The sequence below is a fragment of the Meriones unguiculatus genome, chromosome 15 (genome assembly GCF_030254825.1).
Source record: "Meriones unguiculatus strain TT.TT164.6M chromosome 15, Bangor_MerUng_6.1, whole genome shotgun sequence".
NCBI lineage: Eukaryota > Metazoa > Chordata > Mammalia > Rodentia > Muridae > Meriones > Meriones unguiculatus.
In genome coordinates, this window is record NC_083362.1 from 6,123,238 (window position 1) to 6,136,817 (window position 13,580).

General features: G+C 48.5%; 1 protein-coding gene across 2 annotated transcripts in view; it reads left to right on the forward strand.

Annotated features, from left to right (window-relative positions):
• The first annotated feature begins 4,137 nt into the window (after positions 1–4,137).
• Positions 4,138–13,580, forward strand: part of Wipi2 (WD repeat domain, phosphoinositide interacting 2) — a 33,874-nt gene continuing 24,431 nt past the window's right edge. Inside the window, exons 1-3 of one of the 2 annotated variants that reach the window (XM_021627472.2) lie at positions 4,138–4,428; positions 12,050–12,127; positions 12,227–12,309. In XM_021627472.2, coding sequence (XP_021483147.1) covers positions 4,355–4,428; positions 12,050–12,127; positions 12,227–12,309 — 235 coding nt within the window. In that variant the 5' untranslated portion in view covers positions 4,138–4,354. The remainder of the gene's footprint in view (positions 4,429–12,049; positions 12,128–12,226; positions 12,310–13,580) is intronic. The other variant, XM_021627473.2, reaches the window with a different exon arrangement.

Consider the following 13,580-nt stretch of genomic DNA (forward strand, 5'->3'; position numbering starts at 1 on the left):
CACATGTCCGATGACCCGCCCCTTCCAGCTGTGACTATTCACTGAAAGCTAGTGCTTCCTGCTTCCTTTTGCGCTGCTACATTGATGAAATAAAAAAACCAAGATGGTGTTTAAAGCTACAGGCTCAACCTCACTGCTTAGGGAATCCGTGCAAAGGAAGTGTGACATTGTCTGAACCGGGGAAAATCGAGGTATAGAAACTTATCCGCCGGGAAACGCTATTTTAAACACAGGAGCGTATCTGTAGAGTGGAGCAGCTGTCTCAAAAAGAGAAAAAATGGAGGGCAAGAAATATGACTCAGTGGATAAAAGCGCTTACCCTACAAAGCCCAGGAATCTGAATTCAACAACCCACCCTCCTGCCTCACGCCACCCAACCTCCATCCCAGAACCAAGAATGGAAGTAGGGAACTAGTTCCTAAAAGATGTAAAGATAGATACGTACATACATATATACATACATAGACAGACAGACAGATAGATTTAAAACAAACATAATCAAAAAGAGCAGTGGCCACCACCACACCCAGCCCCACCAAGGGCTCTTTTGTAGAGCAAGCAAGAAAAGCCAGTCCTCCGACCCAGCCAGGCTGCAGTGTCTCTAGGCTTTGCCTGGGGACGAGGCCAGCTTTGACAATAGGTGCTCTGTGGTTTTGCCCCACAGGACTGACTTTATCTTAAACCGGAAGTTAACTTCAGGGGAGAACACTGGAGCGTGGAGAACAGTAAGCCAAGGAAAGTCCTCTGTCGGTCAGTGACAGTGCAGGGGCCAGGAGAGCTGTGCCCTCGCAGCAGCCTGCACCCGCTCAGGAGCCCTGATGAGCTGTGGGTGGACCTGACAATGCTCCCATGCTGGCCCAGACCCAGTGTTGCTAGATCACGGGAGCAGATCTCAAAAAACTAAAAAAAAAAGACAGGCAAGAGTTCAAGGCCAGCCTGGTCCACAGAGCAAGTTCAGGTTAGTCAGGCAGGTCTCAAAAAACCTCCAGTATTATCCCTGTCCTATTCCCTCCTCTACCCTGACCTCCCACCGCTGACCCCATTTAACCCTTCCTGCGCCAGTATCTCCCTTCACCTTCTTACACCACTACATTTGGTCTCCCCTCCCACGAAAGCTGCCACTCACGGCCCCTTACAAATCTCCTGGCTTCCCTGGGTATCCCAAACGAGGCTAACATCCACAAAGGAGACATGCCACATTTGTCTTCGGGGTCTTCGAGACTTCATTTAAAATTATTATTTCCGGCTCCATTAGTACCGTGTTTTCACTGTCCATTCCTTAGTTGACGGACAGTGTCAGCTTCCATTTCCTGTCTATTATGAATAGAGCAGCAATGAACACAGATGCGCAGGACCTCTGTGGCAGGTTAGAAAGTCCTTGGATCCGATGCTCAGGCGTGACAGAGTCCTGTAGCTGGTGCAGCTCTAGCTTATTGAGAAGCCTGCACACTCATTTCCACAGCAGTTGTCCCAGATAGACCCCCACCAGCAGCAAATAAGTGCTCCCCTGTCCAAACCCAGGACAGCTTCATTATTAATTGTTTTAATCTTAGCAATGCTGAGGGTAAGATGAAATCTCAAATTTTTAATTTGTATTTCCCTGATGGCTAAGAATGTTGACGTTTTAAAAAATGTTTCCTGGGGGCTGGAGAGATAGCTCAGAGGTTAAAAGCACTGGCTGCTCTTCAAGGGGTCCTGAGTTCAATTCCCAGAACCCATACGGTGGCTCATAACCAACTACAGTGAGATCTGGTGCCCTCTTCTGGCATGCAGGCACACATACAGGCAGAACACTATAAATAATAAACCTTTTTTTAAAAAGGTGTTTTTTCTCAGGTGTTTTTGTTTCATTTTTTGAGAACTTAATGTTTAATTCCATGCCCCACTTTTTTTTTGGGGGGTGGCATTTCAATACAGGCTTTCTCTGTAGGGCCTGGCTGTCCTGGAACTTAGTCTGTAGACCAGGAGGGCCTCAGCCCCAGAGATCCACTTGCCTTTGCCTTCCAAGTGCTGGGATTAAAGCATGTGCCACCATACCTGGCTCCATGCCGTTTTTAAAATTGGGTTATTTTCTTGATGTTTTTTTTTTCCAGTTCTTCATGTATTCTAGATAGTAACCCTCTGTCAGACGTAAAGCTTCTGAAGATTTTTTTTACCCATTCTCTAAACTTCCTCTTCACTCAAATGATGATGTCCTTTGTTGTAAAGAAGTTTGTTGATCCCACGAGGTTCCATTCATTAGATGTTAGTCTTAGTGCCTGAGTAACTGGGGTCCTCCTGTTCAGGAAGTCTTTCCTTGTACCAATAACCTGGACTGGATTTAAGGCCTTATCCACAAAATGAAACCCATTACCCCACCCCCACCCCGCACCATTATCAGGGCCAAGAACCTGTGGGCAGGCAAGTCGTAGGCCCTCAGGGAGGACCCGCCACCACTGTTCTGCTAAAAGGGGGTAGTAGTAAACTGAGCTCTTACTGCGACATATCGATTCCTGCATCTCTCGGCTCTCATCAGAAAACCTTCTGTTTGCAGAAGACGGCGATGAACACAGAGATCCACACCTGGTCAAAGCGCAGAGAAGGAGAGCCTCCAGAATGGAATGTTGGGCCCAAAGTGTGGCCTGTATGCCACACACCCTCCCCCCAGGGCTCAGCAACACCGCAGGAGACTGAAAGATTGTGGATGGCTACAAGGACATAGGGCAGCCACACAGATGAAGTCCCAGCAGTTGTGAGTTATGAACTCACAGAATATACAAGACCCAGGCAGGTGGAGCCAGGCAAAATCTCATCATGAATGGGGAGCTGGGCATGACCCACTCCTAGCTGAGACGCTACTGGCAACTGAGAGCTGCTGGGGGTGGGGGAGTCAGTGTTCTTCACGGCTTGTGTCCCTGATGGACAGACCACCCTCCAGCAGAAGGCATACATTCAGAACTGTGTAAGTAGCACAAAGCAGACTTGATGGGCCAAAGAAAGAGATAGGACACAAAGTTGGGTGGATAGGGAAGAAGGAGTTTATCTGGGAAGAGATGGCTTCAATGTGGTCAAAATACAGTGTATGAAACTCTTAAACAACTAATGTTTAAAAAGAAAAGTTGGGCATGGTAGCACGTTTAATTCCAGCACTCAGGTAGAAAAGGCAGGTGGATCTCTGAGTTGAAGGTAAACCTGGTCTACAACCGTTGTGTGCACGGTGAGTTCCAAAGTCTCAAAAGGCCAAAACAAATCAACAATTTTCAAGGTTAGTTTAACCAAGCAAGGTGGTGCATGCCTGTGATCCTTTAGGAGCCAGAGGCAGGAAGATCAGGAATTCAAGGTCAATCTCCGCTTCAGAGTTCAAAGCCAGCTCAGGATAGATGAGATCCTATCTCAAAATACACAATCCAGTAAGTGTGAGTGGGAGGGAAAGCGTGTGCCTTCTTTTCCTCAACAATTGCGCTTGCCCCCGTGGCTGTACTATCTCCTCTGCGTAAGTTCGATTTGGCTCCCATCTTAACTGTCCTCAAGGACAGTCCACTGCGCTTGCGAGTCATCAGCTTCTTGCCTATAGGTTCAGTTCTATCAGTCTAGGAGCCCCTGCCACCTTCTGTTTCTCCAATCTAGTCTGGTCTTCTTACCCAAACTCAACCAGCTCATCTCCAGGACCTTTGGCACGAGGGTATTTCCATCCCCTTGAGGGGAAGGGTGCTGAGGAGAGATAGAGGAAGCAAGGAGAGAGGGAGGGAGGGGAGAAAGGTGATTCCGATATGCTGCATGGATTAATACATTTAAAGTAGAATCCTGTCCCACGGACCACGCCTGGGAGACTTTGTTTCCAGTCTCTGAGCCTACGTTTGGCAAATTGTTTACAATTTCGCTTTTCCAATGTGCAAAAAGGGAGACATGACATTCTCTACAAGCAAGGCGGCGATCACAGATACGCAGAACAATGAGCGCCACTCGGGGACCTACGAGGCAACCTGGCGTTCACACACAGCAAGCACCCGCCACTCGCCGCCACGCGCAGGCGCGCCCAGCAGCGCACCTTTACGCATGCGCAGTCGACCGGAAACCCAGCCGGAGGCTGAGGTGAAGAGGCGGGACCTACGCAGCAGGCCTGCGCAGCACGCCGCCGTGCGTAGCGGGAGTGGGCGGGGCGGCGCAAGCGCGCAGCCCGTCCCGGCTCTGGAGCATAAACAAGAGTGGGGACGGGATGAGGCGGCGGTTGGTCCCCGCGCAGCGAGAGGAGGCAAGCCGGGCCGCGAACCGGACCGGGCGCAGATCCTGAGCATAGCGCCCCCCGGCGGGCCGCCCGAGTTGCGCCGCGCGTGCTCCCGCGAAGGGGGTCCGAGCCCGTCGCGCGCGTGCAGCCATGAACCTGGCGAGCCAGAGCGGAGAGGCCGGCGCCGGCCAGCTGCTGTTCGCCAACTTCAACCAGGATAACACGTAAGGCCGGGGCCGGGCACGGGGCCGGGTCAGAGGTCAAGGCCTGTGTCAGGGTGAGGAGTAGCTGAGCTAGGGGGGTGCTGAGCCCGCGCGGCCGCTCGGGCGCTGCTGTCTCCTGGGCCGGGGGAGGTGATGGAACTCGGGGTGTTCCCATCCACCTGTCCCCAGACTTCGCCTTTCGCCAAGTTGGGAAGAAACTGTGCACGCCGGTTTGCGCCGGTCACCCAGAATGGGTTTCGCGGCCGCCCTGGGCATCGTCCACCTCTCTCTCTCTCTGCATCTTCAAGTGCTTTTCATGGCTTTTCTTCCCTGTTTTTTTTTTTTTTTCTTCGCCATTCTTTCTGGCAGATAACTTTGTCTCCCTCAAACAAGACCCAAACGGCAGTGGCCCAGGCCTTCGATTTAGACAGACTTTGTCCTAAAGGGGTCTGGGTGCTTTAAAGGGGGTAAGGTGAGCTCTTCATTCCTGAGGTAAAAGAGAACCTTCGTGCCGGTCCCCTGTTTTACCAGGCTGACCTGCTATAGGTTCCAATCTGGTTCTTCAAGGCCGCCTCGTTGGCATACCTGGGAGGTAGGTAATGGATGAGGTTTGTGAGGAAGGAAAGATGAGTTATGGGACTGGAAGGGAGAAGAGCCATCTTGGGAAGTGAGTAAGAGGAAGTGATGTAAGAGGAGGAGGAATGGGTCACTTGGCATCACACTAAGAAGTTGGTTGCTACTGGCAGAATAGCATTAGCAAAGTAGAGACTGAGGTTTTTATTTTTCCTCAATTAAAAGTTAAATTGGAGAATGGCAGCCATCTGTACGGAGGTAAGCAACAGGTGCTCAGTTGGATCTTTCTCACGTCCTCAAGATCTGGAAGTAGGTGGGTGACATGGTCCAGTCACAGATGAGACAGTGAAGTTCAGAAAGGTCTAGAGCCTGCCAGTATCGCACAGTTGGTTAACAGTGGGATGGGGCAGAGTAGGGTCTCGGATCCCAAGCTCTCCCGGTGTTCGTTCTGGTCTACCACACTGGGTCTTTCCTCCCTCCCATTCTAAGGACCCTGGATCTAGACGTGATAGTTAGTCTGTAAGTTAAAGTTACCAGAGCCCTGTAGAGAGTGCTCAATGGATAAAGCAGTCACCTCACAATCGAGAACCAGAATCAAGATGCCAGCACCCACGTAAAAGCTAGGCAGCCATCTATGATCTTAGCACTTCCCAGATAGAGATAGGAGACCCCTGGCCTGTTGATTGGCAGAGTCTGTGAGCTCTGAGGTTCAGGGAGAAACCCTACTTTGGTAAATAAAATGAGCAGTAGAAGACACCTGACATCAGCCACTGGCCTCTACACAACTGTGTGCACATGCAGGCTGCTAAGTATTGTGTTGTTTGTACTGTAAAACCAGCACAACAAAAACTATGGAGACAACCTGTTGCAATATGTCCATCGAATAAGCAGGTGCCACCCAGAGAGGAGGAAAGTTTTAGCTTCCTTCCAAACCATTAGGATTTGAGGGCTAGTATTACAAGGCTTTACTTACTTATGGGTCTCCTCAGCCCCGAACTCACAGTTCATGAAGTTATTCATTCAAAACAACACTTGCTGTGGCATTTTTGACTTGCCAAAGAGACCTTGAAATATAGAAACATAAGTTGGGAGGAATTCTAGGCTAGGGCTGTACTGGAATTCAATGGAGTTATGAGACTGTTAAAGCCACATGAACCCAGGCATGGTGGCCCATACCTTTAATCCCAGAGCTGGGAGGTCTCTATGCATGTCCCTGAGATCAAGGATAGCCACGGCTACACAGAAACCCTGTCTTTAAAAAAAAAAAGCTACAGGTTAAAGAAATAGAAAGGTTCCCATGGAAAGGCTTTTGCTTTATGTCTTTCCTTTCTTCATTCCAGAATTAGTGAGTTCTTAGCTAATTAATTTATTTATTTAGAGACAGGATCTGTTAAGTCCAGCTGCCCTTAAGCGCCTCTTGCTTCTACCTCCCAAGTACTAGAATTTCAGGGATATGCCATTAAGCCCAGCCAGGTGTGCCAGTGTACACCTTTAACCCCAGGAAGGCAGAGGCAGGAGGATGTGGGAGTTGAAGGCCAGCCTAATGTACAGCCAGGACAGAAAAGTGAGGACTAGGCTAGGCTCGCTGAGGGTAGAGGGACAGGTAGAGCTGATCACCCCCAGAGCCCACTGGCCAGCCAGTCTAGCCAGAGTAATCTCCAGGTGCAGAAAGAGACTGTCTCCAAAAACAAGGTGTCCATTAATCCCAGCCAGGTGTGGTGGTGCGGGCCTTTAATCCCAGCATTTGAGAGGCAGGGAATCTCAGAGAGTTCAAGGCTAGCCTGGTCTGCAGGGCTAGTTTCAGGGACAGCCCGGTCTCAGGAAACCAATATAAAAATAACAAAACGGGAAAACCAGCGTGTGCATACACATGCACGTGTGTAGAAAGCCACAGAAATTTAACTGTTTCCAGCAAGAATCCATGGACTGTGTTCAGAGAGAGGTGGGCCGCTGTCCATTTCTGTAGTCATTTAAAAGCTCCAGCACTTACTGTACTCCGAACAACATTAGCCTCCTCTCCTTGTACTAGTAATATGATTTCAGGTATTGTGAGGGTTTTCTTTCCGTGATTTATTCTGAAAGTGACTACAGTGTGATCTGCTTTTTACTGTCTGTTTTTGTTTTTGAAGGAGAGCAATGAAAAAGACAGGAAGACCCAGCACTTGGGAGGCAGAGACAGGTGGGATCTCTGAGTTTGAGGCCAGCCTGGTCTACATAGTGAGTCCCAGGACAGCCAAGGCTGCACAGAGAAACCCTGTCTCAGAAAAAAAGAAAAAAGAAAAGAAAAGAAAAAGGGCAGGAAGAGCAGACAGTCCTAATCACCACATTTAGTCTGGTTGATTCCCACCTGTGTTTCTCAGAGCAACAGGTTTATGTAGGAACACTCTGGCTTTTCAGAGTTGCCTTTAGCCAGTAAATAACTGGCCATAGGGTCACTGGATTCTCACATGGAATCATCAGGACCTAAGTTTTTCTAGTGGATTTTAGGAAGTCAGAGAGGTAGCTGTGTCTGTTCTAAACCTCCCTTCCTAGAGGGCTGCAGTAAAGGCATCCCCCACCCACATGTTAGAAAGGTCTAAAAGTATTCACTGCTTTCTCCCACTGAACTGTTTCCTGGAAGGTGGTTGTCTGTGCTCTGTATTTACCTGTCAGTTGAAGGTAATTTCCAAGTCCCTTCAGCCGTAACTTGGCTTCCCCTCTGCCTACTCTGCAGAGCAGCTAGTTGAGAACCGGAGATGGCTGCAAAGAGGTTACTGTGGATGGGCAGTGACCCACGGAGCCTATGTGATGTGTTTGAAGGCGACCTGGCTCCCAGTTCTGGTGTTTCTTAGGGAGCATTGTTAGCACCCTAAGAAGATTGTTAAAGGCAAGAGCTGTGCTTTGAATACTCTGAAAGGCCTGGGGACTCTGGTACAAGCCTGGGGTGGGAGTGGGCTGGGTTCTCCATGAACTTGGCTTGGCTGTGGTCCTGAGCGAGGGCATAGCACCTGTCAGGTCACTGCAGCCACAGGGCAGTCAGCTTCCTGTTTACAGTGGTGGCTTGTCCCACTCACCCACATAATCAAGTGTGACCTTTTCCTGGGGAAGGTAATGACAGGGAGAGGCAGAATGCTGCACATTCTCATGGTGAAGTAGAAGTGGCTGTCTTTTACATGTTTCAGGCTCATGTTTAAAGTCATAACAGATATTTTTTTGAAGATGGCAACTCCTTCCCCCATAACCTCATGAAATAGCAAAAGGATGTTGCAACAGGCTTGACTCATGTAGTAGATGATGAGAAAGGCATACATGCATGTGCCTGAGGTCAGAGCGTGTCATATCTCCTTGTACGGGAGTTACAGGCATGTGAATTACCTGTTGTGGGTGCCGGGAATCAAACTCAGGTCCTCTGTGAGAGCGTTACGTCCTGTTAACCACTAAGCCATCTCTCCAGCCCAAGCAAACGCAGGGCCTACTCCTGCATTCACCTCCCGTGTGCCAGAGTTGGAGATGGGCACTGCCATACCTCTTACGTCTTTATTTTTTGAGACAGTCTCTACATGCAGCCTCAGTTGGCCTTGAACTGGAGGTACTCCTGTTCCTCCTCCCAAGTGTCTGCTCATCCTTTTCTGCAGTTTGTATTCCCCCTGTCGATAAGGATTACCCTGGACAGCCGGGGACTGAACATGCCAAGCAAGTGCTCTCCACTGAGCTACATTCCTAGGCCTGTGTTAACTTTGTAAAAGGGCATAAGCATTTATTGCTAATAGAATAAATCTTACCCCTTACCAGGTTGTGCCCCTTCCATGATTTTAAGTGTCTGCATTTTCTGTCCAGAGAACCTTCCAAAGAGGGGTATGTGACCCTGGTGTTGTTTGTAATGTTTGAAATGTTAAGCACTGACCCTGAGACCTGAGGGCTACCACAGTCATGCCCAGCAGTACTCGGCTGTGCTGCATCCAAGCCTGTCTACAGTGTCATTTACTTACTTACCTTCCCTTGGTAAAGTTCTTACCCTCTGTTTCTTACTAATGGGAGGGCACAGCCAGTTTGGTAGACTTGAGCATTAAAATTCTTGGTACTTAATAGTCTAATTAGTTCTGTGTATCAAGAACATAAAAATGATTCTGGCCATGGGGATCACAACTGAGGACCAAGCTCCCTGGAACCCACGAATCCTCTTCTGGTGCTTGTGGGCAAGGACCTCCCTCAGCTCATTTTGTGATTTCCAAGTGAGCAAATGAGAAGAGGGGTGGAGATAAGGCAGCCATGAAGAAAAACTGACAGCTGTTTGTAAGGGTAAGGTTTTGTGGCTTTGTTTCTCTGTGTAGCTGTGGCTGTCCTGGAACTCGAAGAGATCCCCCTGCCTCTGCCTCCTAAGTGCTGGGATTTAAAGCCTGTGCCACCACCCGGCTTTGGAGATTGGACCCAGAGCCTCACATGTGCTGACAGCTCCAGAAAATGTTTTTGTGAACTATTACAGTCAGGGGTCTAGAGAGATAGCTCAAGCAATTAAAACACTTAATGTTTTTGCAGAGGACATATATATATATATATTATATATATATGTATGTATACATACACACACACACACACACATTGGTCACATGTTCTGTCCAGCTGATATGGAAGACACAAAACCCTGAGCCCAAAAGAATTTGCTAAAGCAGGCATACTGGTTCATGTGTATCTCAGCACCCCGGAAGACTGAGGCAGGAGGATTAAAAGTCCCAGGCCAGCCTCATCTACTTAATGAGAGTCTGTTTCAAATAAAAAGAATGTGTTTTAAGAACACAGGAAGGTGTCCCGGTAGCTAAGAGGCGTGTTATTTTCCAGAGGACCTGAGCTCAGTTCCTGGCACCCACTGCTCACAGCTGCCCGTTAACTCCGCCTGCAGACACCCTCACACATGCAGCAGATGCCCACACTGTTACACACAGAAAGAGATCTGTAAGCCCATACAGGAAAATGCACAACCTCAGAATGATTTTTCTCTTTCCTTCTTGCTATTCTGGTGTTTTGTTTTTTCTTGAGGGACTTCACTGTGTAGCCCAGGCTTGCCTTGAACTTCTGATACTCCTTCATCCACCTCCCAGGAGCCAGGGTGGTTTGTGTTTTAAATTCAGAAATGGTTGAGGTAAGAAAGACTAAAGTTGGCTTCCAACGTTACTTGTCTGGAAAATACTTTCTTGAACACCAATTTCCCCAAAGTTCTTAGCTGCTGGGATTTTATTTTTAACTTCTGAAAAGTTGTTTGTTGCCTCTTTTATTAACTTTTTTCTTTAAACTGAGACCTGGCTGGCCCCCGCACCTGCCATGTAGACCTGGTGGACTCCTGAGTGCTTGGACTGAAAGCATGTGCTACTGCAGCCATCTGTATTACATTGTGTCCAGATCTACACACCTGATTACTTGGTTGAAAGAGCTCAGTGTGGGGACTCCTGGAAAGATAAATCCTACCAGCTGGGGGAGAAAGTCTGTGCTCCGCCACAGTCTTAAGATGAGTTTATACGGGTTGCTTTTCCAGCGTTCACAGAGCCTCTGTTCCGCAAGTGTGTGGCTTTCCGTCTTTTTTGGCTTTTGGTAATTTAAATCAGGGCCTCATGTAGCCTAGGCTGCCTTTGAACTTGGTATGTAGCCACAGAGGACCTTGGAACTTCTGGTCCCCCAGTCCCTACCTCCCAGATGCTGCAACTACAGGTGTGTGCTACCATCCCTTGTCTAGGAGTGTATTCCACCTCTCTTTGGGAGGGTCAGAAGTGTCAAGTGATGAGCTGATTGGTACCGTAGCCTCAGGTGTCATCCTGGGTTACAAATTCAAATCTGGTAGGTTTTTCTTATTCTCCCAGACTTTAAAACCAAAACCAACCCTGATGTCTGAACCTTCTGTGTCTCCTTGCTTCCTCCTCTCTGATCATCCTTTGTGCTGGGAAAAGCTGCCTACTGCTTACTTTTGCTTCTTTGGACTGTTGCGTTCTGTAGATGGAATTTTCTGATCAGGAATCCCTTCTGCTCCTTGGTATCAGCAAGCCTCTGTGCTCCAAGCTTTTTAGCCAGAGCTGGGAGTTAGTGAACACAGCCTCTCACACATAAACCATCAAAAGAAACCCTTATGTCACCATCTAGGGCAGTGGTTCTCAGCCTTCCTAATGCTAGGACCCTTTAATACAGTTCCTCATGTTATGGTCCCTCCAGCCATAAGATTGTTTTTGTTGCTCTGTTATAAATTGTAATGTAAATATCTGGTATGCAAGCCCCAAATGGGTAGAGATCCACAGGTTGAGAACTGATGGACTAAGGCAACACAAACAGTTCAGGGTCTAAATAGGTCCTTGGTATATGTCCTTCCTACTCCACTTCGGCCACAGCACAGTGGTTAAGGCAGTGAACAGCAGTCCTGAAATGAGGATGGATACCAAGCCCAGGCAGTAAGGATCGTTGTTCAGAGTAGAATGCAGAGTGACCAGCTGTACAGCTCACGGAACTTGTAGGCACTCAGATGCCATAACAGCCAGCATATTCTCAGTCACTGATTGACCGCTGATTACTCTTCGTTTAGGGCTCAAACCTAAAGTTTTATGAGTTCCATTCATTTGTTTTTACTACTTTTATTTTAATCTTTTCCCAGGCTTTATTGAGGGGTTACCAACAAACTTGAATATATTTAAGGTCTACAACTGAGTACCTTCATACACATATACATGAAATGAGTGACCACTGGGCTGGGAACATGACTCAGAAGGTAAAAAGCACAGCCCATACAAGTGTAAAGGAGAGGTCAGACCCCAAGAACACATGTCGAGCCAGGAATGGTGCTGTACACCTGTAACCCGTCCTCCTCAGGTTGGGAGGGAGGTCACCGGAGAAATCCCGGAAGCTTGCCGGCCACATGCAGCTGTGATGAGACACCTGTCTCAGACAAGGTGAAAGGGAGGACCAGCACCTGAGCTTGTCCCTTGACCTCCACTTGTGTGCACGGCATATACTTGCTAACATTCATGTACACATGCACATGAACTGTCACCTAACCTGCTGGGTGGTTCGGGTCCCAACACCTTGTTAACTATGGTGACTGCTGTATGATTTACAGAATTCTGGCCTTTAGCATCCTCTGGGAAACCCCTGATACAGACCCACAAGATGGCTCGGAACATGCTGATGGTCTCTGGTAAAAAGCCTGGTAACTTGTGGGTAAGGTGGGCCCTGTTTATGCATGATCGCTGTCTGTGTGCATCAGCTCTTACTTCTAAATTTGGCTTTTTTGCAGGTCCCTAGCTGTTGGTAGTAAGTCCGGGTATAAGTTTTTCTCCCTTTCTTCTGTGGATAAGCTGGAACAGATCTATGAATGCAGTAAGTGCTTGCTTTATTTTCCCCTTGTTAAACAAAGTAGGCCTGACGGCTGGAATCAGAATTCAGTCTTCTACTCCAACACTGGGCACTTCCAGTCCACACAGCCTCCCTAGCCGCCCCAGGAAGTTGCAGCTAAGGACTAGCTTCGGGGTGTCCTTCTAGATCTCTGGGTGTTTCCCTATAATAAGTGTACGTTTAGGGTTGTGTTTTTGGGTTTTCAGGACCTGGTATCTTACCATATGTAACCTATCATTCCACCACTCATCCCTCTGATGGCATTATTCAGGTTGTTTGACTCCAAAAAGGGTTGCAACCCCCAGGTTAAGAACCGCTGTTCTAGAAAGATCCTGAGGTTGAAGTCAGGCACAGTGCCTCATCTGTAATCCCAGTACTTGGGTGTTCTCTGTCTCCCTGGTACAGAGTGAGATGCTGTCTGAAGAACAGCAAAGTAATAGTCACTAACACATAAATAAAAAGCCTTCAGGTTCACAGCCTTCCCTCCCTACTTCCCCCCACCCTGGCAGCCTCGATCTGCCCTCCAGTGTTTGTGATCTGCCCTCCAGTGTTTGTGTCTTCCTACCACAGCTTCCTGAGTCTGGGCATGTTGGAAGTGGTATTAGTCAGGTTGTTTCTGTGGTCACTACAGTGAGCTTCCTGAACCCCAGCTAATGAGGAAGAACACATTTATTTAGGTCACTTTAGGGGGTCAAGGGCATGACTGCTTCAGTTCAGTCTGCCTTCAGCATTTTGCACATAGGCAAGAGGGTGGGAGCACTGATCCCAGCTCAGACCTGAAGGCTGGGTGTGGGCACAGTCTTGTAACAGTTTTTATTTCTCCTGTGAGAGCAGGGTCCCCTGGGACTGAAGTTACACATGGTTCTGAGCCTTCGTGTGAGTACTGGGAATGGAACCAAGGCAGTCAGTACTTTTGCATGGGTTCTGGGGACTCAAACTTAGGTCCTCACACTTGTGAGACAAATCCTCGCAGCCTGGTGAGTGGCTTTTCAGTCAGCCCAGTTCACCGAGCAGTTATCCAGGTGTGCTGACGCTTCTGTCTTTTGTTGATGAGCAGTAGTTCACAGCTTAACTGTGAGCCATGGAGAAACAGGCAGTCTAGCTCTGGACTTCTACAAATAAGGCTGCAGTGCGCATCCCCAGGTGGGTTGGTGTGGATGTGAGTTTTCACTTCTTGGAGGTGGGTGTCTGAGAGGCCAGCTGGGCCAATTGCATGTATAGGGTAAGGAAACTGTGGCTCGCTCCTGATCCTGGGA